The sequence below is a fragment of the Canis lupus genome, chromosome 8 (genome assembly GCF_048164855.1).
Source record: "Canis lupus baileyi chromosome 8, mCanLup2.hap1, whole genome shotgun sequence".
Classification (NCBI taxonomy): Eukaryota; Metazoa; Chordata; class Mammalia; order Carnivora; family Canidae; genus Canis; species Canis lupus.
Window position 1 is genome coordinate 68,347,933 of NC_132845.1, and position 21,978 is coordinate 68,369,910.

The following is a 21,978-nucleotide window of genomic DNA, read 5'->3' on the forward strand; positions in this document are numbered from 1 at the left end:
TTCTTGGGGGTTTCTATATGAGAAATAATGTCTTCTGTGAATAGAAAGAGTTTTATTGCTTCTTTTCCAATATGTATACTATTTTTCCCCCTTGCATTATTGCACTGGCTAGGACTTCCAGTATAATGTGAAAGAGAAGTGCTGCAAGCAGGGGCACCTGGGTGGCTCAGTGGTTGACTGTCTGCTTTTGGCTCAAGGTCATGATCCCAGGGTCCTGGGATACAGTCCTACATCAGGCTCCCCACAGTCAGCCTTCTTCTCCCTCTGCCTATGTCTCTGCCTGTCTCTGTGTTTCTCATGAATAAATAAATAAGGTCTTTAAAAAAAAGTGCTAGAAGCAGACATCCATGCCATATTCCAGATCTTTGGGAAAAACATTCGGTCTTTAACTATTACTTATGACTAAGTATATTCCCTCTCTAAGGATAAGTAAGTTCTCTTCTATGCCTACTTTGCTAAGACTTTTACTCATGAGTAGATGTTGAATTCCATCAAATGCTTTTTCTGCATCTTCTGAGGTGACCATATATATTTCTCCCTTAGGCCTTTAACATGGTGAATTATATTTATTGATGTTTCAATGTAAAATCAGCCTTTTATACTTGGGATAAACTCCACTTGGTAATGACATATTCTCTCAGGAAAGTTTTTTAACTGCAAATTCAATTCTATAATAGATATAGGGCTACTCAGGTTATATATTTCTTTTTGAATCATCTTTTGTTATTTGTGTCTTTTAAGGAATTTATTAAATCAAAGTTGTCAAATTTAGTGGCTTAAATTTGTTTCATAGTGTCTCATTATTTTAATACCTACAGAATATTTATTGAGATACCTCTTGCATTCCTAATATTGATAATTTTTGTCTTTACTCTTTTTTCCTCATTAGTTAGACTACAGGCTTATCAGTTTTATTGATCTTCTCAAAGAACTAGGTTTTAATTTATTTTCCATAATGTTTTTGTTTGTTATTTTGTTTATTTCTGCTTTGATATATATTTTTTCTGCTGACATAGGGCTTAATTTGCTCTTCTTTTCCAGTTTCTTAAGGTGGAAACTAAGTTTATTGATTTGAGATCTTACTCATTTTTTGTTTTTTTGACAAAGGCATTTAATGCTATAAATTTCCCTTTATAATCCCACAAAAATTAATAGGTCTGTTTTCATTTTCCTTCCATTCAAAATACTTTATAATTTCCTTTAAGATTTTTCCTTTGACTGATGGACTATTTAGATGTTATCTAGTTTCCGAATATTTTGGGAGTTTTCTAGAAATCTCTGTTATTGATTTCTAATGTATTTTAAATGTGGTCAGAGAACACAACTTTGATTTGAAACATTTTAAATTTATTTAGTCTTGTATTATGGCCCAGAATACAATCTATTCTGGTAAGCATTCCATGCTATTTGAAAAGAATGTGTATTCTGCTGTTGTGGAGAGTGTTTTTCTGCATGTTACCTTGGTTTTCTTTTGACTTGTACTTTCAATTATGAATGAATTCATCTATTTTTATTTGAAGTTCTTTAAGTTTTTGCTTATATTTTGAAACTATTATTAGGTACATAAGTTAGGTTTGTTATGTCCTCTTGATGGGTTAGTGAAAAGTTCCTTTTAATGTTATGAAATAACTCCCTGTATCCCTTCAATTCCAGTTGTCTATTCTAGTCTTCCCTTTTCCATATCTGTAACTCCTTCAAACAATCGGTTTCTCATTACCCCGAATTTACTTACTTGCCTGATTTCTCTGTATGAAACCAATTTCCCAACCTTTTCCTGCTCTTGTCCAGCTGCCACCTTTCTTGATTGCCCTCCTCCATAATCCCCAAGGGTTTGCCCCTAGTGATATCAGGAAATGCCATCTCTTGGGGTAATCTTTTCCTCTGCCAGGATCATATCCCTAAAATATATATCTTATTCTAAGACAACACTTTTATACTGGATTCTCTCCTGTTCTCTGATAAAGAACCCAAAACAAGAAAGGATGTTCAAGAAAACATTCTCAGTTTCACCAGAACTAGTCATAGCAAAATATAAACTTAGCTCAGTCTACGTGACAAAAAGTTTGAAGTAATGCTCAGAAGAAGGAGCTGTAGAAGCAACTCAGTTTGAAGACAATTGTTATTTAGCTTAACATAAATGATTCGTCCTTTGTAAACACACAGAATTATATTTTTAAGGTTTCTTTTACTTTCCCTCCCTATTTATCCCTGGTAAAGCTTCTTTCTATAGACTTCAACTTTTTTTCAACAGACCCAAGGGGAAAAGAAAGCTTCTACATATGCACAGAGGGGGAGCAGGGTATCCTTTAAAAATTGTTTTTAATTTATTTATTTGAGAGTGAGCATGAACAGCAGGGAGTAGCAGAGAGACAGGGGGAGGGAGAAGCAGACTCCTTACTGAGCAGGGAGCCCAACACAGGGCTCAATCTCAGGACCCTGGGATCATGACCTGAGCCAGGCAGACACTTAACCAATTGAGTCACCCAAGTGCCTCAAGAGCAGCGTATCCTTGGAGACAATGTATGGAAGCTATCTCAGTTTTAAGAATTAAAAAGGAGCCAGGTGAGCTGGAGAAAGAAATAGCATGGATAGCTCAAGTTTCCATCTTCCCCTCAAACAAACTGTTTTTTGGGCTAGCGTTTTGGACTCCCTTATAGCTACCCCTATCTGATATAATTTGCTCATTCTTTTTCTAAGAGTGTGTCCCTCTTTGACACTTTAGTTTCTGGATTAGAAAGAGGAAAATGGAATGATGAAATGGAAAGTTTCCCTCTGCCTCCTTCTCTTAGATGAAAGCAATTGCTTCAAGCTCTATGGACAAATAGAGGTAGGTAGAAAGAAATATACTTACACAAATTGCAAGGACTGATCCCACAACCATGGTCATGTGCCACTTGAACTGTCTGATAAATAGGTCTGTGGAATCCTGGAGTTGTTTATTAGACATCTGATATGTGATCAAGACCTTAGATAGATAAAAGTATAAAATCAGAAGGAGTGTCATTACAAACATGATGAAACAAGAGTTTTCTACCGTCTTCCCTATAAAGAAGACCAATAATGACAATCATTGTGGATGAGAGGGTTTTTGTAGAAGTTCAGGTGTCCAGTAAAGAAGTTCCAGCACCCCTCTGGCAATTAAAATCTGGCAATTCTATTCATGTCCACAAAAAACTTATACGAGAATGTTCATAGCAGCTTTATTCATAATATTCCCAAATTGAAAAAGAAAACACAAGTATCTACCAGTGGAAGATTAGATAAGCAAGTTTTGGTATGTTCATACAATTGAGTAACAACTAGCAAGAAAAAGAAAACAACTACAGATAAATGCAACAGCATGAATGACTCTCAAAAATACCAGGTTGAGTGAAAAAAGTAAAACACAAAAGGTACATATTACATGATTCTTTTAGTAAGAAACTAAATTCTCTTTTTAAAGATTTATTTATTTATTTTAGGGAGATAGCACAAGCAGGGGAAAGGGCAGAAGGAGAGAGTATCTCCAGAAGCCTCTCCCTGAGCACAGCCAGATGCAAATACAGGACTTGATCCCAGGATCCTAAGATTATGACCTGAGCCAAAATCAAGAGGTGGACACTTAACTGACTGGACACCCAGGCACTCCTTAGTAAGAAACTCTGAAAGAAACAAACTATCTATGGTGATAGAAATCAGAATAGCAGTTGGCTCTGGTGGAGGGGGCTGACCAGAAAGGAGCATGAGAGAACCTTATGGGGTTATGGAAATGTCCTTTATTTTGAACTGGGTGATAGTTTTACATATTATATACATTTGTCCAAATTAGTTATACACAGATCTGTGCATTTGACTATATGCAAACTATAACTCAATAAAAGGAGAAAACCAGGGACTAGAGAGAATAAAAGAAAAACATGTATATGCATATAATTCATAACTAAATTTTACACAATATCAACATGGTGGAGATGGTACATAGGGTAAGATTAAAGGATGTGAGAATATACTAAAATATTTTATTGTTCAAGGGGGAATATACAGATAATGATATTTCTTTTTGATATATTATGAAATTGTTTTTAAATTTTATTTTGGATTGTTCACTCATAATGTTTAAGAATATAATTCATTTTTACATATTAACCTTGATTCTTGCAACCTTGCTGAACTTGTGTATTAGTTCTAATAGTTTTTGGTGTATTCCTTAGAATTTCATTTATACAAGGCCATGTCATCTGGAAAATAGAAAGTTTTACTCCTTCCTTTCAAATCTGCATGCTTTTTACTGTATTTTCTTACTTAGTTTCCCTTGCTACCTCCAGTACAATGTTAAAATCAGTAAGGGGTAAGTAAACACAAGAAATCAATGGAGGTAAGTAAACTTAAGTACAAGTAATGAATATAACACTAAAAATAGAATGTAAAAATATTTAAACCATCAGGAAGAAATTTGATTCATCCACTGGAAAGTAGAGAAGGAGAAAAAAAAGATAGTACAATAAATGGGAAATTTGAAATAAATTAGAAGAAACAAGTCTTAATTTATACAGTCATTGCAATAAATGCAAATAGGTTAAACTCACCAATTAAAAGACAGTGGAGTATAATCAAGAACATATGCTTTGAGAGGACATCTCACCCCCAGAAAACAAAAAAGAAGGGTCTGGGCTTACCACATTCAGTGTCTCCTCCCAAACTCACTAGTCAGATTCAATCTCTCTACCTCAGAAAAGAAATGAATAAAGAGTTTAAGAACTAACAGAAACATTACGCTAATGGCTGGTCCTGGTAGGTGGAAACACCTGAAGTGAGGAATAAGTTTTCTCTCCATCATCATAACCTCTACAATATACAAAGAACTCTTATAAATTGATTAGAAAAAGATAAAAATCTCATAGACAAAGGGAGAAAAGTCATAAATAGTCAATTTGCTAAGCAGTTAGCCACAGGAATAGATGCTCAAATTCACTTGAAGCCAGAAAACTATAAATTGAAACAACAATGAGAAGTAATTCCCTATTTCTGCCTGGAATGTGGAGGAAATGAAAGGAGAAAAAGAAATTATGCTTGTAAAACTTTGAAATGTTAAAGCCTTTTTGGAAGGCAGTATCTATTAATATTTAAAGTGCGTATAATCTTTGAACCAGCAATTCTGGTTCTTAGAAAGCTATGCTAGAGAAATAAAAGAACCTATTTGAAAGGAACAGAATATTTATTGAAGCATTGCTCACAGTGGTCCAGAGTGGAAACGAAACATATGTATATCAATAGGGGGATTCTATTGATTTTACCATGTTATGAAATGAAACTTGATATGGAATAGAATTATAGTAGGTAACTTGGAAGTGTGGACATAAGGTATTACTAAATGAGAAAAGCAAGGTCGGGCGCTTGGGTGGTGCAGTCAGCTGAGTCTGACTCTTGGTTTCAGCTTGGGTTGTGCTCTCATGGTCATGGAGCATACCCCTTGTAGGGCTCCAAACTCAGCACAGAGTCTGCTTGAGATTCTTTCTCTGTCTTTCCCTTTGCCCCTCTAGCTTGTGCGTTCTCTTTCTTTCTCTGAAATAAATAAATCTTAAAAAAGAAAAGAAAAGCAAGATGATGGAAAAAAGTATGGACTAAAGTATATCACATTTCATGTGTGGGAAATATCAGAAAGGGAGACAGAACGTAAAGACTGCTAACTCTGGGAAACGAACTAGGGGTGGTAGAAGGGGAGGAGGGCGGGGGGTGGGAGTGAATGGGTGACGGGCACTGGGGGTTATTCTGTATGTTAGTAAATTGAACACCAATAAAAAATAAATTAAAAAAAATAAAGTATATCACATTTCAAAACCAAGAAAAAGCCTATCTATGTATAAAGTGTATGCATATTGGATAAGCATAGATACATAAACATACATATATATCTATATGATAGTAATTGGGTATGGAGAATATAGAAGGGTACACAGCGGACAGTAACACTGATCACATGTAGGGCAGAAACGGAGATAGGGTGTTCACTTAGAAAGAAGAGATAGGGAGAAAGAAGATTTATGATTTAAAAGACACACACACACACACACACACACAGTATGTGCAATACGATATCATTCATGTAAAACTATACACATATAAGCCTGAATGCATAAGGGGGTTCTTGAAAGGATGGTCCCCAAACTGCTAGTTATCTCAAAGTAATGAGATTTCAGGTATCTTTTATTTTTCTCTTTATATTTTCATGTGTTATTCAAGTTCAAATAAAAAGCATATGTTATTTATATGACCACATTTTTTTTTTGAGAGAGAGACAGAGCATTGGGGGAGGGACAGAGGATGAGAGAGAGAAAGAATCTCAAGCAGGCTCCAGACCCAGCATGGAGTCCAATGTGAGGCTCAATCTTACCACCCTGGGATCATGACCTGAGCTGAAATCAAGAGTTGGATGGACTGAGCCACCCAGGTGCCCCTATAACAATCACATTTTAATTATGGAAATTAGAAGTGTACTTTTTTGGAGGAATTCCCTTCTTTCTCCATTGAGACTAAATCCCAAGAAAGGACAGGATTAAGTGGGGCAAAGACAGGCATATCCCAAGGTACTGCCTTGGTAACTGGTGACATGTTTAAGTAGGAGAGGACCAAGGACTTGAGGCAAGAGCTTAAGAAGGACCTGGTAGCCCAGGAGCAAAGCCCAAGGGAGGGTCCAGAGGACTACTTATATGGGGCAATGGGATTGGGGGTCCTTCAAGCTGTCTGGAGCCAGAGACAGATGACTCCACTGGAAACCTGGCCTAGAGCTGGAGAACCAGGCCTTTCACTGTCCAACATGAATCCTGAGAATGACAAAGAGCTAATTCCACTAGGCATGGTGGCAACCTGGCTGTTGGGTAGGATGGGGCACCATCAAGCTGAGGATAAATTGAGACTCCTCTTGACCTTCTGCATTAGTTTCTTTTTTATTTTTATTTACTTATTTATTTTAACACAGAGCTTGAACTCACCACCCTGAGATCAAGACCTGAGCTGAAATCAAGAGGTGGATGCTTAACTGACTGAGCCACTTAGGAGCCCCAATGTTCTGCATTAATTTCTTCCTGTTCTCTAATCCAGAATAACAAAGAGTTCTGGGCCAAAGCAATAAAACCAGTGAGTGGTGTTACCAATGCCAGTATAATTTTCCATATTATTGTCTCCAATAATGCCCATGTGGAGACCAAGTGAATATATAATATGCAAGTGCAATTAAAATTATGAGGCCCCAGAGGTGCCTGGGTAGCTCAGTCAGTTGAGTATCTGACTCTTGATTTTGGCTTAGGTCATGATCTCAGGATCATGAGGTTGAGCCCCATGTCGGGCTCCACACTGAGCATGGAGCTGCTTAGGATTCTTTCTCTCCCTCTCCTCCTGCCCTTCCCCTCCACATGTACTCTCTCTCTCTCTAGAAAAGAAATATGAGGCCCCATAAAAATGTGAAGCAATAACAACAGCAGTAACAGTAATAGCAGTAACATAGGACAACTGAGCAGATTTTTAGCTTCTGCCCAAATGAGAATGGGAGGCAGGGGGAAGTGTATGAAAGATATTCAGTCCCCCCAGTGGTTATTAGCAAACTCAAGATACATTCCCATTCCATTTCTTTTCTTGAAATGTGAGGACTGGGCCCCCAATTCTATGTACCTACTCACTTCCTTCACCTCCATCAAGCACCTAGAAACTCCAGCCCTGCTTCCTTCTTTCTTACCTATCTATAACGTTGGACAGACTTCCTTGAAAATCTAAGAGCTCTAGCACAGCTCTAATAAATGCAGTCATCCTACACTGTCAGGCATCTGCTTCCAGATTATTATCACATCACATTTATTCAACATCTTACCAAATCTAAGGCTAATACTAATAAGAGAATTTCACTTGGGACAGAGCCAGCTTTATAAAGCAACTGCTGCCTACTCTTTTATTCCTCCTTCTTCAGCTCCTCCTTTAGGAGGGAGCTTATGTCCTCCTTTGCACTTTCTTCTTGGGGCTCTTGGAAGACCTAGAAATCCAGACCATCCTCCCTTAGAAATTCCAGACATCCTACCACTCAATTGCTCCTTTTCACTCCTGGGACTAGGTTGCAGGCTCCGTGCTCTCCCCAACAGAGCTCTGGGACCTAGGCAGACACATTCAGTTAGAGCAGACCAAGAAGAGGAATCTACCTAATTATAAATGCTGCCCAGGGCAGAGTCAAGTTGATGTCATGACTCAAACCCCAAAGGGATGCCAGCAAAGCCATGTCAGAGAAGCTTGTTCAGCTAATCAATGAACAACTCACTATTGTACATAGACTTGAACATACTTTTGAAATTTGGGTAGCAATCAGCAGGCATGGTTCCTCAGCCAGCACTGCATTCAGGACCATCTAGATGATTGCCATGCACCAGGCAATAGTCAATAGGATCAGAAAGGGAAATAAGGGGATCCCTGGGTGGCGCAGCGGTTTGGCGCCTGCCTTTGGCCCAGGGCGCGATCCTGGAGACCCGGGATCGAATCCCACATCGGGCTCCCTGCATGGAGCCTGCTTCTCCCTCTGCCTATGTCTCTGCCTCTCTCTCTCTCTCTCTGTGTGACTATCATGAATAAATAAATAAAATCTTTAAAAAAAAAAAAAAGAAAGGGAAATAAGAACCATGGTAGTCCCCTGCCACCATCCAATGCCACCTCCCTTTCCCCTTTCACCCAGTTCATAAATAAGAATGAGCTTGCAGGGAAACCACGAGGTACACTACAGAACAACAGGGTCAGCTATGGGCTTATTGGTGTAGCACCACACTCCAAGATACCTTAGCCATCATCCTTGGCTCTGCAAAGTTGGATGCTGGCTATTGGCTTTCAGGGGGTAGACACCTGGTATCCTATCCTTAGAGCTATTCCAATCTTGTAACAATAAAAAATCCATCTCACCCCACTCCCAACCATAAACTGCTCCTAGTACTCCACAGGGTTGCTAGTGCTAATTGCCAACTCTGGGGTCTCTTTCTCCATGAGCTTTCTCAAGTTCCCAGTAGTATTTGAAACTGTTGACTACTTTCTTCACCCTGAAGCCTTACCCGAGTCTCCTGTCTTCTTGACAACTTGGGCACTGCCTCATACCCTCTTCTGTGGGTATTATCCAGGATTCTATCTGTAGGTATCACTTTCTCAAAACCAGGCACCGTATCTTGTGCTCTGCTTTGTATTCTACACAACATTAAGGACAGTAATTTGCCTAGATCGTGATTTTAATCCATGCCACTTGCTTGACAAGTAGATCAAATGCCCTATTCCCTCAACCTGAGTCTGCCCATGTGTTTACTTCCTCTGCTCACATTTCCTTTCTGAAGCGTAAGCCTGCTTACCTCATCTCAGGATCTCTTAACTTGTCTTGCTCTTTCTTTCCTTCCTCTACAAAGTCTTGTTTCTTCTCTTCACAGCAACTCACAGGGTAACATCCTGCCAATGCTTCAAATTCTGCCAAAGTATGGCATCCCTAAACAGGTGGATAATGCAGCCAGTCAGGCAGCCAGAATTAAGTCAAATGTGGAGAGAGGGCAGTGGTAGTAGAAAAGACAGCCACATTTCTTAGCAGAATAATCTTAGAGGCTGATAACACAACAGTAAAGAAAAAAATGCAGGAATAAGTCTGCAGGCAAGAGGAGCTTAACCACTGTAGAACACTATGGTCCAAACCCCCAAAGAATAATGACTTCCTCTTCCCACTCACCAGAAAACCTTTCCCACTGACATCTGAGAACAAAGTAACATACTGGGGAGAGGGCCATGTATGTCTCCTTCCTAAAGACAAACTAGATTTGAATCCCATACCTAAGTAGATGTGGGAAATGTGCAGGGGATGATGTCCTTGCTTGAAGACTGAGCGCTTTTTTTCCTGAGTCTGAATTTTTGGTGTCTTCTATGTAGTGCTCAAGCCCTGAGAGGAGAAAAGGGACTCAAGCTGGGGAGTGGGAGAAGGGTTCCCAATGCCGTGGCTGTAGGAAATGTATGAGAGATTGAGGGGAAAGAGAAACTTTGAAATCCAGAGTTTATGTAGGAAAATATTATTTTGATTCTTTTAAGATTTTATTTATTTATGATAGACATAGAGAGAGAGAGGCAGAGACACAGGCAGAGGGAGAAGCAGGCTCCATGCCAGGAGCCCAATGCGAGACTCGATCCCGGGACTCCAGGATCGTGCTCTGGGCCAAAGGCAGGCGCTAAACCGCTGAGCGACCCAGGGATCCCCTATTATTTTGTTTCTATTTCCAAAATATATAATACAAATTATTTGATCAGACAAAATATGAAAGATTGATTTACAGAAAGGAAAACTCAGAAAGCAGAGAGAAAAGTATTCTGGTCAGGGTCTGGTAAGGAGACAGAAATCCTGCCCGATCAAACAGAGAATTTAACATAAAGAATCATTAACTGGGTATAAGGAGTTGTGCAGAGGTAACTGAAAAAGCATAATGAGAACCGTACGCTGTTGTGTGGGTTCCAATTGCAGGAAGCAGCTATCACACTTGGGACTTAGGGAAGTGAAGTTGCCAGAATGATGAAAACTTAGAAACGTAGGAATCCATGGAGATAACACTCAGACCTCTGCAGAAGGGCACTGCTCAACTTGTTCTGAAAGTGTTGGAAAAAAACACAAATTAAATCAACTTCTGCTCCTGGAAGGATCAGGTGCTGTCAGTGTGAGGACAGTAGCTGATGCTCATTGGAACAGGACACAAACAGCGATCCCACAAGAAGAAGACAGGAATAGTACATCCCATCTTTTCCCTAGAGCTTTGCCCTCTCCCTCTGGCATCCTCTATTGGAAGGTCCTAAGAGGAAACCAATAGGTAAAGCAGAGATGTTTATGGAGTCCCAGTCCCAGGCTCACAAAGTAGAGCATAGAAGGGTAAGCTTGGACCTGAGAGACAATTGTGCATCGAATTGCAGAGGTAGACAAACTAGTAATTGAACTTGTTGCTTAGAAGTTTCTCCATGTGAGCAATCAACTTAGCTTTAGGTTTTCTAGCAGCAAGGTCAACATCAAGGAATATAAAATGTTTTCTTTCCCAGCAAAGTTAAGCGTTCTGAACAAAAGATTCAGACAGCCATGTTTCAGTTCCAAAAAGGAAAGTAAAGTTTACTTTTATCATAGAAATGTAATAGAAACAGAAGAGGAAAGGAATACATTTAAGTGAAGGTAATAGTAGGCACTAAATGAGAATAAGGCAAAGTGACATCAAATTGGGTACTTACAACATTCAACCTTATCAGCTGGGGAAGCCCCATGGAAACAGCCAGATTGCAGTTCCAACTGAGAGGCCTGGGTGGAGTGTCCTCTCCTCAAGTGAGACTTCCAATTGACCATCCCCATAAGGGCCATATTTATACGGCACATAATGGGGTTTGAAATTAAACATTTGCTCACCTATTGTGCAGTTAGGAGTTAGCTGCATTTCTATGTTATAATTTTTCTAGATTTTCAAGAATCTTGGGCTATATGTGTCTTCTTTCCCTCCTAGATTCCATTCTGGGAGGCCAGCCCAGCCTGGAGCAGCAGGGGATGTGAGACAATATATGTAGCTCTTAGTCATAGGACAAGGACAGAAGGGCCAGCTCTGACCCGGAGGCCAGATAATATATTTCAAACAAATAGGCTCCCAAGGTTATTCACATAGTGTAAGTCTCACAAAAAGTATTTTTTTAGCCTGCCTGTGTACATGCAGGTCCAGGTGATTAGTCATGCGGGACAAATCACAAAACATCTATCCATATAGAACAGTAAGATACAGCTTTGGAGAAAAATGCTCTATTAACTAAACTGTAGAAGGCATGGGGAGGGAGGGGGGTTGTCTGGGGGAACTTAAGATAACAAGGTCTCTAAGAGAATGGAGTTGGGCTCAGTTGGGTCATAGTTGACTAAGGGATCGGAGCTGTCTCAGGGGTTTGCAAGGTGAGGGTCCAGCATGCTGGTTTCTTTCTGGGCCAGGGGTTTCCATCATGGGCTATGGTCACTTTCAGCTAGCTCTTTCCTGAGTTTTTAGCAAGGCTGAGCACAATTACAAAATAAGTGCTCATCTAAAACCATATCCAGGAAGTGTCAAGCATCTACTTTTACCCAGGATAATTCAAGATACTTCAAGGCAAGGGCTCAAGAGCTTAGTCCAGGAAACCACTTTGGGCATGGTATAAAATCCTCAGAGATCTTTTTCTTGCTTAATTCTGCTATCACACCTCTTCCCTCACCTTGTCCCCATCTCCAAAATATTGCCATGTGATTTATGTCATCCCTGGATAGCTCTGTTTCCCAGCCTGTAATGCTCTTCCATCTAGAATGTCCTAGAATGCTCTGTGCCTGGCTAATTCACAATCCTCTTTTAGAACTCAGCTCAAGTATCTTCCTTTGTGGAATTCTTCCCCAGCTCCAAAGGCACTCTCATAGCTCACCTCTGCTGTAACATTTACCATATGAAACTGTAATTGCCAGTTACCAGGGGCAGCATAATGATTTAGTTTGATTAATTGGAATTCTTACTTTCCAGAGGCGGAAGTTAATTTTGGCTGAGTAAAGAATAAGGGATATTAATAGGAGGATTCTGGGAACCCCAAATACTGCTGGAAGACTGGGAAAGCAAGCTTGAATACTAAGCTTCTAGGAACTATACCCTTACAACCATGCTCTGAACATGCCTGTTAAGGCACCCACCATCACTCTGCTGCCTGACTGAACAGTAGGAGAAATTCCTGCTGTTTACACCAAGAATGCCATTTTTTTGTGTCATAAATCCTGATCTTGCAACCACCACCACTATTGAAAGCCATGTACCTCTGATACCACACTTACCAGCAAATGGATTCTGTGTGGACCTTGTTTTTCACATCACTCATGTCTGAATTGAAGGATGTCATATAATGGAAGCCATGAGAAAAAAGTGGCCCATAACGTAGAAAAATATCAAAAAGTAAGGATCGAAATTTTTCATTGGATATACCTTCAAAAGCACTTTTAGTTACCTTAACGGGAGCAGTTTTAATTAACTGAAGGGGAAGTGGATTGAGATGTGAAAGGGAGGAAATGAAGTTGGGGAGACACCTCTTTCAATAACAATAACACTGCAGCTTGGGGTTCTCACTGGCCAAATCTGGAGTAATTCGAGAATCAAGTCAAAGGAAGTATATCCTTGTAACACATCTGTAGAAAATTCTTTGAAATCTGAAATAAATGTAGGTTTCTCCAGAAATCATATGTATTTTCTTCTGTCAGATATCTGGATGTGACACGAATCTAGAACCACTTAAATTAACTTTGCTCTAGAAATTTTTTTGTGCCATGCAAGTAGTGTCAATTTTATTTATTTTTTTTTTATTTTTTATTTTTTTTTTAAGTAGTGTCAATTTTAGCTAAAAATCAGTATGAGTGCTGGCTTATGGTTATACAGTTTTAGGGGGTACTCTCCCCTGTACTTCTACTTATCAAATTTTCCCAAAGTAGTTTTCTTTGTGCTCCTTAGATCTGAAGTTATAGCTCTCTATATATTACCCTGAGCCTAAGGGTAGAATCTTTGAAACCCCAGTTTGTCTAGGGCTCTCCTCTTAGACCGGCCACTTTGGATAAAACCCTTGGATCTTGTCTTTCCTTTGCAAGACTACAAAACAGATGCTAAAGAATTAGAATTATTACCAATATTAGAAATATCACCAACACATAAGACAAAGTTACATAAAATTAAATACATACACATGAAAATGAGTATAGTAAAAATAAGGAAATCTGACTAAGATTGGTGGATAGTATCAATGTTAATAGCCCAGTTGTGATATTGCACTATCCATCCCAAATAGTCTAAGTGAGAAAAAAGGCACTGAATAGTCTATGCAATATGTTACCTTTTGCCAACGGTGTACTGCGAGATTTGGTCCAACTATCCTTATGAAGACAACTGAAAAAAGTAATTAAAAGAAAGTTTTGGGCCATCTAGGTGGCTCAGTTGGTTAAGCATCTGCCTTTGGCTCAGGTCCTGATCTCAGCGTCCTGGGATCAAGCCCCAGGTCAGGCTCCCTGCTCAGAGGGGAGTCTGTTTCTCCCTCTCCCTCTGCGCCCACTCCCCTGCCCCTGCTCATGAATACTCTCTCTCTCTCTCAAATAAATAAATAAAATCTTTAAGAAAAAAAGTTTAAAATAATTATCAGGAGAGAAAAAGGAGAGGATTAGAACTCAAAGAGATGGGTTAAGACTGATTCAAATTAAAACCACATAAGTCACTACTACACATGCACAAATTTTTCCGAATATTTAAAAATGACAAAATCTTTAAAAATGATAATAACAAATGCTGGCAAGAATGTGGAACAACAAGAGCTGTTTGTGAAAGAATAAAGAGGCAAAACCACTTTTAAAAAATTGGCAGAATCCAATTAAGTAAAAAAATACATCTACTCTCTGATCAGCAAAACCACCACCAGGGGACACCCTACAGAAACACCTATTCATGTAGGTTGTGAAGTTATAGGCACAAGAATATAGCAATTTTTCATAATAGCCTATCAACATTTGAATGTAAAAATACAGTGTGATATAATCATACAATGAAACATCATATAACAGTGGAAATGACATGAAGAATATGGATGAATCTTAAATACTTTATTGAGCAGGGACACCTGAGTGGCTCAGCGGTTGAGTGTCTGCCTTTGGCTCAGGGCATAATCCTGGGGTCTGGGATCGAGTTCCGCATGGGGCTCCTTATGGGGAGCCTGCTTTTCCCTCTGACTATGTCTCTGCCTCTTTCTCTCTGTCTCTCTGTCTCTCGTGAATAAGTAAAATCTTTAAAAAAGTACTTTATTGAGCATAAGAAGCCAGACAAAACAGAATTCATAGTGTATGCTTTCATTCACATGAGGTTGAAAATCAGGCAAAATCAACATGCATTGTTTGAGAATGCTTAATAAGTTGGGAAAACCATAAAGAAAGACAAGGGCAAAAATATTATAAAAGTTAGAATAATGAGTCTATCTAGAATAATAGGAGAGAGGGAGGGGTATAACTCTGGAGAGACATGGTATCAGGGGCTTCTGGAGTGAGGGTCTTGTTCTCTTTCTTATTTTGGATGGGAATTATATGAGTGATCATTTTATAACAATTTGTTAAACTGTTTATGCATTTTCTGTTTTGCTATATTTTCTAATAAAATTTTAAGTAAAATTACGTGCACCCATTTTTATATACGTGCATGCATACATATACATTTAAATCCTTATATTTGTAAAAAGACGCATCTGATGCATAAATAAAATAGTTGCCTATAGATGGAAAGGGAATGGAATTTGAGGGGCTAGTATGGAAACAAGACTTCTCTTTGCATAATTTTCTGTACAGTTTTGCCTTTTGAATCATGGTATATGCAATACCTGTTAAAAATTTAAATCTAAAAAGTGCAGTCCCTGAAATTGGGAACATAATGAACAACTCAAAATATTTATCAAACTGCTAACAACCATAAGGAGAAAGAATTTATTTCAAGTGACTTATAACACAGTTCTTTGCGCTTGGTTAGGGGGATGCATTCTAAAGACAAAAAAAAGTTTACAAAGGAATATTACAGTTGGTTCAAATCATACAAAGTTCACACTTTGTGACTGGTGGCTATGTCTCTTACATCTTTTTCAATCTATCAGCCCCTCCTCTACCACTTACTCCCCTCCTCCATTTGCAATTATTTGTTGAAGAAACCAGATTGTTTTTTCTGTAGAGTTTCCTATGGTCTGGTTTTTCACATCAATACTGTTTAACATTTTCTTTCATCTTCTGTATTTCCTATAAATTACTAGTTAGATCTAGAGGCATAGATCTCTAGAGGCATGATCAAATTCAGATTCCATTTTTTGGGGGGAAAGCTTCAAAAGTAATGACTGTGTGCTTCCATTAGGAATCATATTGTCTGGATATCTCTACTTTTTGTGATATGAGCAGATGTTGATGATTATTGACTAATTCTATCAATTCACAAGGGGTTACAAAATGATATTAGTGTTATCATTCCTTCTTTATTTATTAGCTGGAATATATTTATAGAGAGAAATTTCCCCTTGCCAACCATTTGGTTATATAGAAAAGACAGGATAAATAAAAACTTCCTTCTTCTCCTTTACTTATGAGGGTTTTATTATTATTATTATTCACGGAAGACACATAGAGAGAGGCAGAGACAGAGGCAGAGGGAGAAGCAGGCTCCCTACAGGGAGCTCAATGTGGGATCCGATCCTAGGACCCTGGGATCATGGCCTGAGCGGCAGGCAGACACCCAACTGCTGAGCTACCCAGGCATGCCCTACTTATCAGTTTTTAAAATAATGAATTGGTTGCCTAAAATTATCCAAAATGTTATCATTATAAATTTGTGGATTTAAACATGTCTGTTGTGTTTCAATCCAGTGTAGCAGTTTTTGTCCTTGTTGATAATCAAATGTCTTTTTTTTTTTTTGGTCCAGTGGAAGCTCTTCAGGTTGGCTTCTAAGTCCTTTTGATAGAACCCTGCTCATCTATAAACAGATCTTTAACTGCATTCAGTGGTTTTATTGTTATTTTTAATAGTAGTGTTGTTACTTTGAAATTAATTTCTAAAATATTATAGAATACAGTAAGTAAGTGCGGATTTTTAAAAAGTTTTTAATTCCAGTTAGTTAACATATGGTGTTATATTAGTTTCGAGTGTACAATATAGTGATCCAACAATCCCATACACCATCTGGTGCTCATCACAGCAAGTGCACTCCTTAATCCCCATCACCTATTTCACCCATCCCACCACCCCCTTCCCTTCTAGTAACCATCAATTTGTTCTCTATAATTAAGAGTCTGATTTTTCTGTTTGTCTCTCTCTTTTTTCCCTTTGCCTAGTTTTGTTCCTTAAATTGTACATATGAGTGAAATCATATTATATTTGCCTTTCTAACTTATTTTGCTTAGATTTATACTCTCTAGCTCCATCCATTGTTGTTCCAAATAGCAAGATTTCATTCTTTTAATGGCTGAATAATATTCCATTGTGTGTGTCTTTATCCATTCACCTATTGATGGACACAGGCTGCTTCTATATCTTAGCTATTGAAAATAATGCTGCTATAAACATGAGAGTGAATGTATTGGTTTGAATTAGTGTTTTTCTATTCTTTGGATAAATAGTAGTGTAATTGCTGGATTGTAGGGCAGTTCTACTTTTAACTTTTTGAAGACCCTCCATACTGTTTTCCACAGAGGCTGCACCAGTTGCATTCCCACCAACAATGCATGAAAGTAATTGTGTTTGTATTGTTAGGTTTTCAGTGTAAGAGAAATGAGATACAAATATAAACTCAAGGGCAGCTTAAGTGGCTCAGTGGTTTAGCGCCGCCTTTGGCCCAGGGTGTGATCCTGGATACCCAGGATCAAGTCCCACATCGGGCACCATGCATGGAGCCTGCTTCTCCCTCTGCCTGTGTCTCTGCCTCTCTCTCTGTGTGTCTCTCATGAGTAAATAAAATCTTAAAATATATATATATAAAACAAATATAAACTCTAATATACTCAAAAATAAACCACTAATTCTAAAATAAATTTGAAATATCAATATGAATTCATGATTTTTAGTCTATCTGTGTATCCATCATCCATCTGCATTTTCTTCTGTTAAATGACCTAGAAACACTGGTACCCCAATAATCATGAGCACTCACAATGACCAAATATTCATGTTTAATATCATTAAAATATCATATTTAATATCATATTTAAAATATCATATTTAATATCATTAAATATTAAGAATATTTAATATCATTCTATTCATTTCGAACTCCTTGAATTCTTGGAGAATCAATAAATAAATTCTAGCCTGGAGCAAAATAAGACAAAGTGAGCCTCGGATATCTTGTGCCAGAAATCAAGGAAGTTTCTAGTGTTAGAGTTATATCAGAAAGGACATAGGAGTCAATTTGGCCAAGACTGTGAAAATTTGAATATTAGAGAAAAGAATGAGAGGGAACAATTAGAGAAAATGATAATTTTATAAAAGATTGGCTCAATCACGCCAGATGTATTCACAGTGACACTAAAAAAAGATGGTAATTAGATATTATGTTAAACCGGCTCTTTTCTTTGCAAATTGGTCATTAAAGGGGAAGAGTTGAACCTTCCCTTGCCTTTCCAGGAGAAGCTATCTTTCAAGCTAACCTATTAGCTCTAGTTAATGAAAGGAAGCATTATTTTTATAAAAGAAGGCCAGCCAATAACTGTAGAAAGAACAATGGAGGTAGAAAATCACTCTTTTGTGGGGTGGCTGGGTGGCTCAGTTGGTTAGGTGTCTGACTCTTGATTTGGGCTCAGGTCATGATCCCAGGGTTGTGATCAAGCCCCTGTTTGGGCTCCATGTTGGGCAGTATGAAGCTTGCTTAAGAGTCTTTCTCTCCCTCTCCCCCTCCCAATGTCTAAAAAAAATTTTAAAAGAAAGAAAATCATTCTTTTGTAACACTTACAGAAAGATTGATACAGGCAATCATTATCAGCTGTGTTAAATCATTAGGAGAATGGTTAATGAGGATTTCTGGAATTCATACAAGGCCAAAATGATACCACTAGTTTCCTTTCTGTTCCCAAGGGGAAAACATAACTACTGTGGAGGGATCAGGGAACCTATCCAGTGGTCACTCATGTTCATGGTCACTGATGTGTGTAGTCAAATACTTTACCTCCTCCAATGTGCTGCAAATAGAATTTATAACATCTGTTTGCAAATGCTTAAGTTAAATCAAGTCTTTAACTCTTAATTTATTTTTATAGGAATACAAGATATAGAGGACTAACTAAATGTCACCATCAGGAAGCAATCAGAAATATCCAGAAGGTGGGGATCCCTGGGTGGCTCAGCAGTTGAGCCTTTGGCTCAGGGTGTGATCCTAGAATCTCAGGATGGAGTCCCACGTCTGGCTCCCTGCATGGAGCCTGCTTCTCCCTCTGCCTGTGTCTCTGCCTCTCTCTCTCTTTCTCTCTCTCTGTCTCTGTCTCTCATGAATAAATAAATAAAATCTTAAATATATATATATATATATCCAGAAGGGGATATTTGACAGGACAATTGGCCCTGATTTTCCACTAAAAAGAATAAGGAAAAGGAAAGACTAGCTTGGATTTAAAGAAACCAAGGAATTGGGGTCCCTGGTTGGCTCAGTTGGTGGAACATGTGACTCTTGATCTTGGGTTGTGAGTTGAAGCCCTGTGTTGGGTATAGAGATTATGAATATATAAGCTTTAAAAAATAAAGAAACCAAGGGATAAACCACCAGGTCCTGGAATGGATCTTGATTTGGAAAAAACAATTGTATGGACTTTTGAATGACAATGGAAGAAATTTGATTATGAACTTCATATGAAACTTAAGGAATTATTACTCATTTTGTTCACTGTAATGATCTTATTTTGGTTATATATAAAAATATTCTGGGGATCCCTGGGTGGCGCAGCGGTTTGGCGCCTGCCTTTGGCCCAGAGCACGATCCTGGAGACCCAGGATCGAATCCCACATCAGGCTCCCGGTGCATGGAGCCTGCTTCTCTCTCTGCCTCCCTCTCTCTCTCTCTCTGTGACTATCATAAATAAATAAAAATTTTAAAAAATTGTTAAAAAATATTCTGTTTCTAAAATATTTATACTGAAATATTTGGGAGTGGAACATCATGATTCTGTAATTAACTCAAATACTCAAGCATATGAAAATAAAATAAAAAGGGATATGTTTAGGGATGCCTGGGTGGCTCAGTGGTTGAGCATCTGCCTTTGGCTCAGGGCATGATCCCAGCATCTGGGATCAAATCCCACATTGGGCAACCTGTGAGGAGCCTGCTTTTCCCTCTGCCTTTGTCTATGCTTCTCTCTGTGTGTCTCTCATGAATAAATAAATAAATCTTTTTAAAAAGGAGGGGGATAGGTTTACACCACAGGAATGCAATGGAAATAACAGTTGAGAGGGAAAGTGATCTAGGAGGAAGGGGAAATTGGTAGAGAGATGCCTTTGAATAGGCAAGAGGGGACAAGAACCAGAGCTGAAGTGGAAGGACCGATCACACATAAAAGCAGGGAGATTCCTTTACAAAAATAGGTGGGAAGATAGAGAATTCTAGAACAGATGCCATAAGGTAAGGAAATGTGATGGTGGAAGTGTGTGCGGTTTCACCTCCAGTTGCTTTTTTTTTGTCCAAGAGGATATGTTAGGTCATCCACTGAGGGTGAAGTTGAGGAAGGTTTCAGGGGAAAGCAGACTCAGAGGAAGCAGTCACCTAGAAGCAGCCCAGTGGAACTAGGGCAGCACCTGGAGGTCTTGTCTAAACAAAGACTGGCTCCTCCCCAGAGTTTCTGACTCAGCGGGTCTGTGGCTGGGCTTGAGAAGCTGCATTTCTAACAAGGCCCCAGGTAATGATGATGCAGCCCATCTGGGGACCACATTTTGAGAACCACTGTGATTATTGTGCTTCACTAGGAACCCCTTGAGGTGTATGGTCTAGTGTTTCAAGTGAGAACTGTCAGCATGATGGAACATTTTTCTTCAGGTGTACTCTGCTGTACAGGTGTATTGCAAAAGAGTCAGAGGGTTGACTGAACCAAAGCCAGAGATAATCACCAAAATAATCATATAGCTGGCTACTTCTTGTCATTCTGGATTCAGCTCAAATGAAACTGCTCAAGACACACCATCTCTGACATTTTAATCTAACCATCTTCCTCCTCCTTACCATCTTGCACTTTCACATTGTTTTTCTCTCACAGGACTTTACGCTCTCTAGAGCTGTCTGTGTATTTATTCTGTTTGTTGTTTCTGGGCCTTTCAGCTAGAGTTCATGCACAACAAAACAGGAATCTTGATTTCTTGTTTTGTTCACTGCTATGTTCCTAGAACCTAGAACAGTGCCTAGACATCAGAGGTTCTCAATATTTATTGATGAAAAATAAGAAAGGAAGGAAGGAAGGGAGAGAGAAACAAAAACAAATGACTACACAAGAAACTGAAACATAGTATGAGTTTTGAATATGAAGAGGAAAAAACTTACATAATTACAAAAATATAAACATAGTTCATTGGTATGTCTAAAATAAATGTAAATACATTGGGGAAATGGGGGTCTCATTAGTTGCTCACCACCCCATTTTCTTTTCCTGAAGACTTTGTTTCCTAAATTCTCTGAGTGGATTATGAAATTTGGGAAGCAAAGATGTATAACACTTCCATGCCTCATAAAACACCCCATATAATCCTCTATTCTCTCTTTCTCTCAGTCTATCAGTGGGCCAGATGCAGAGGATCTGGTAGTGACCCTAGGAGGCCCTGAGGAGCAGTGGGGACTCAGAATAAAAGGGACCTTGATTCTAGAGTCACAGCTTCAAGGACAGCAGTATGGAAGGCTGGTCTCAAACACTGGATTTCAAGTGACTTCAAAATAAACTTGTATCAAGCCATTGAAATTCTAGGGTTCTTTTTATTATGCAAAAAAGAGGAATGTCAACAATTGATTCATTAGGAATTATTAATGTATCAGAATTCAATGAGGAGAAAGAAACACATAGGATTTAATTTGAACAGGGAAGGTTAAAAAAAAATGAACAGGGAAGGTTAATGTAAAGAATTATTAATTAAAACAGTAAAGAGAATTCCAAAACAACACTATAGACTTGAGGGAGAGAACCTGAATTCTAGAATAATTCTTTAGCTTACTAATTTGCTCTAAAGTGGTATCCATTCTGCTATCCCATCTGCTGAGTGTTTTCAAAGAATATTTCCCTTTGCAAGATATCTACCTGGTTCTTAGTAGTATGTGAAGAATTCAAAGTAACATATACATGGATTAAGATAAATCGACTCAAGGAGGGATCTGAGCTTCCACTCCCACCTGGAAGCAACATGGCAGACAAGATGGCATGAAGAAATGCTAGTTGGCACTATGCTTCCCTGCCCCTGGTGTTAGTAGGGCAAAGTGTGG

The 21,978-nt window shown here is 38.7% G+C and overlaps 1 protein-coding gene across 4 annotated transcripts in view; it reads right to left on the reverse strand.

Annotated features, from left to right (window-relative positions):
• The window catches only part of LOC140638964 (NXPE family member 3-like), a 64,465-nt gene that overhangs the window by 14,864 nt on the left and 27,623 nt on the right, over window positions 1–21,978 (reverse strand). Inside the window, exons 2-5 of one of the 4 annotated variants that reach the window (XM_072837197.1) lie at window positions 10,462–10,608; window positions 9,808–9,913; window positions 9,342–9,472; window positions 2,852–2,965 (exon numbers count right to left, since the gene is read on the reverse strand). In XM_072837197.1, coding sequence (XP_072693298.1) covers window positions 2,852–2,947 — 96 coding nt within the window. In that variant the 5' untranslated portion in view covers window positions 2,948–2,965; window positions 9,342–9,472; window positions 9,808–9,913; window positions 10,462–10,608. The remainder of the gene's footprint in view (window positions 1–2,851; window positions 2,966–9,341; window positions 9,473–9,807; window positions 9,914–10,461; window positions 10,609–21,978) is intronic. The other 3 variants (XM_072837196.1, XM_072837198.1, XM_072837195.1) reach the window with 3 other exon arrangements.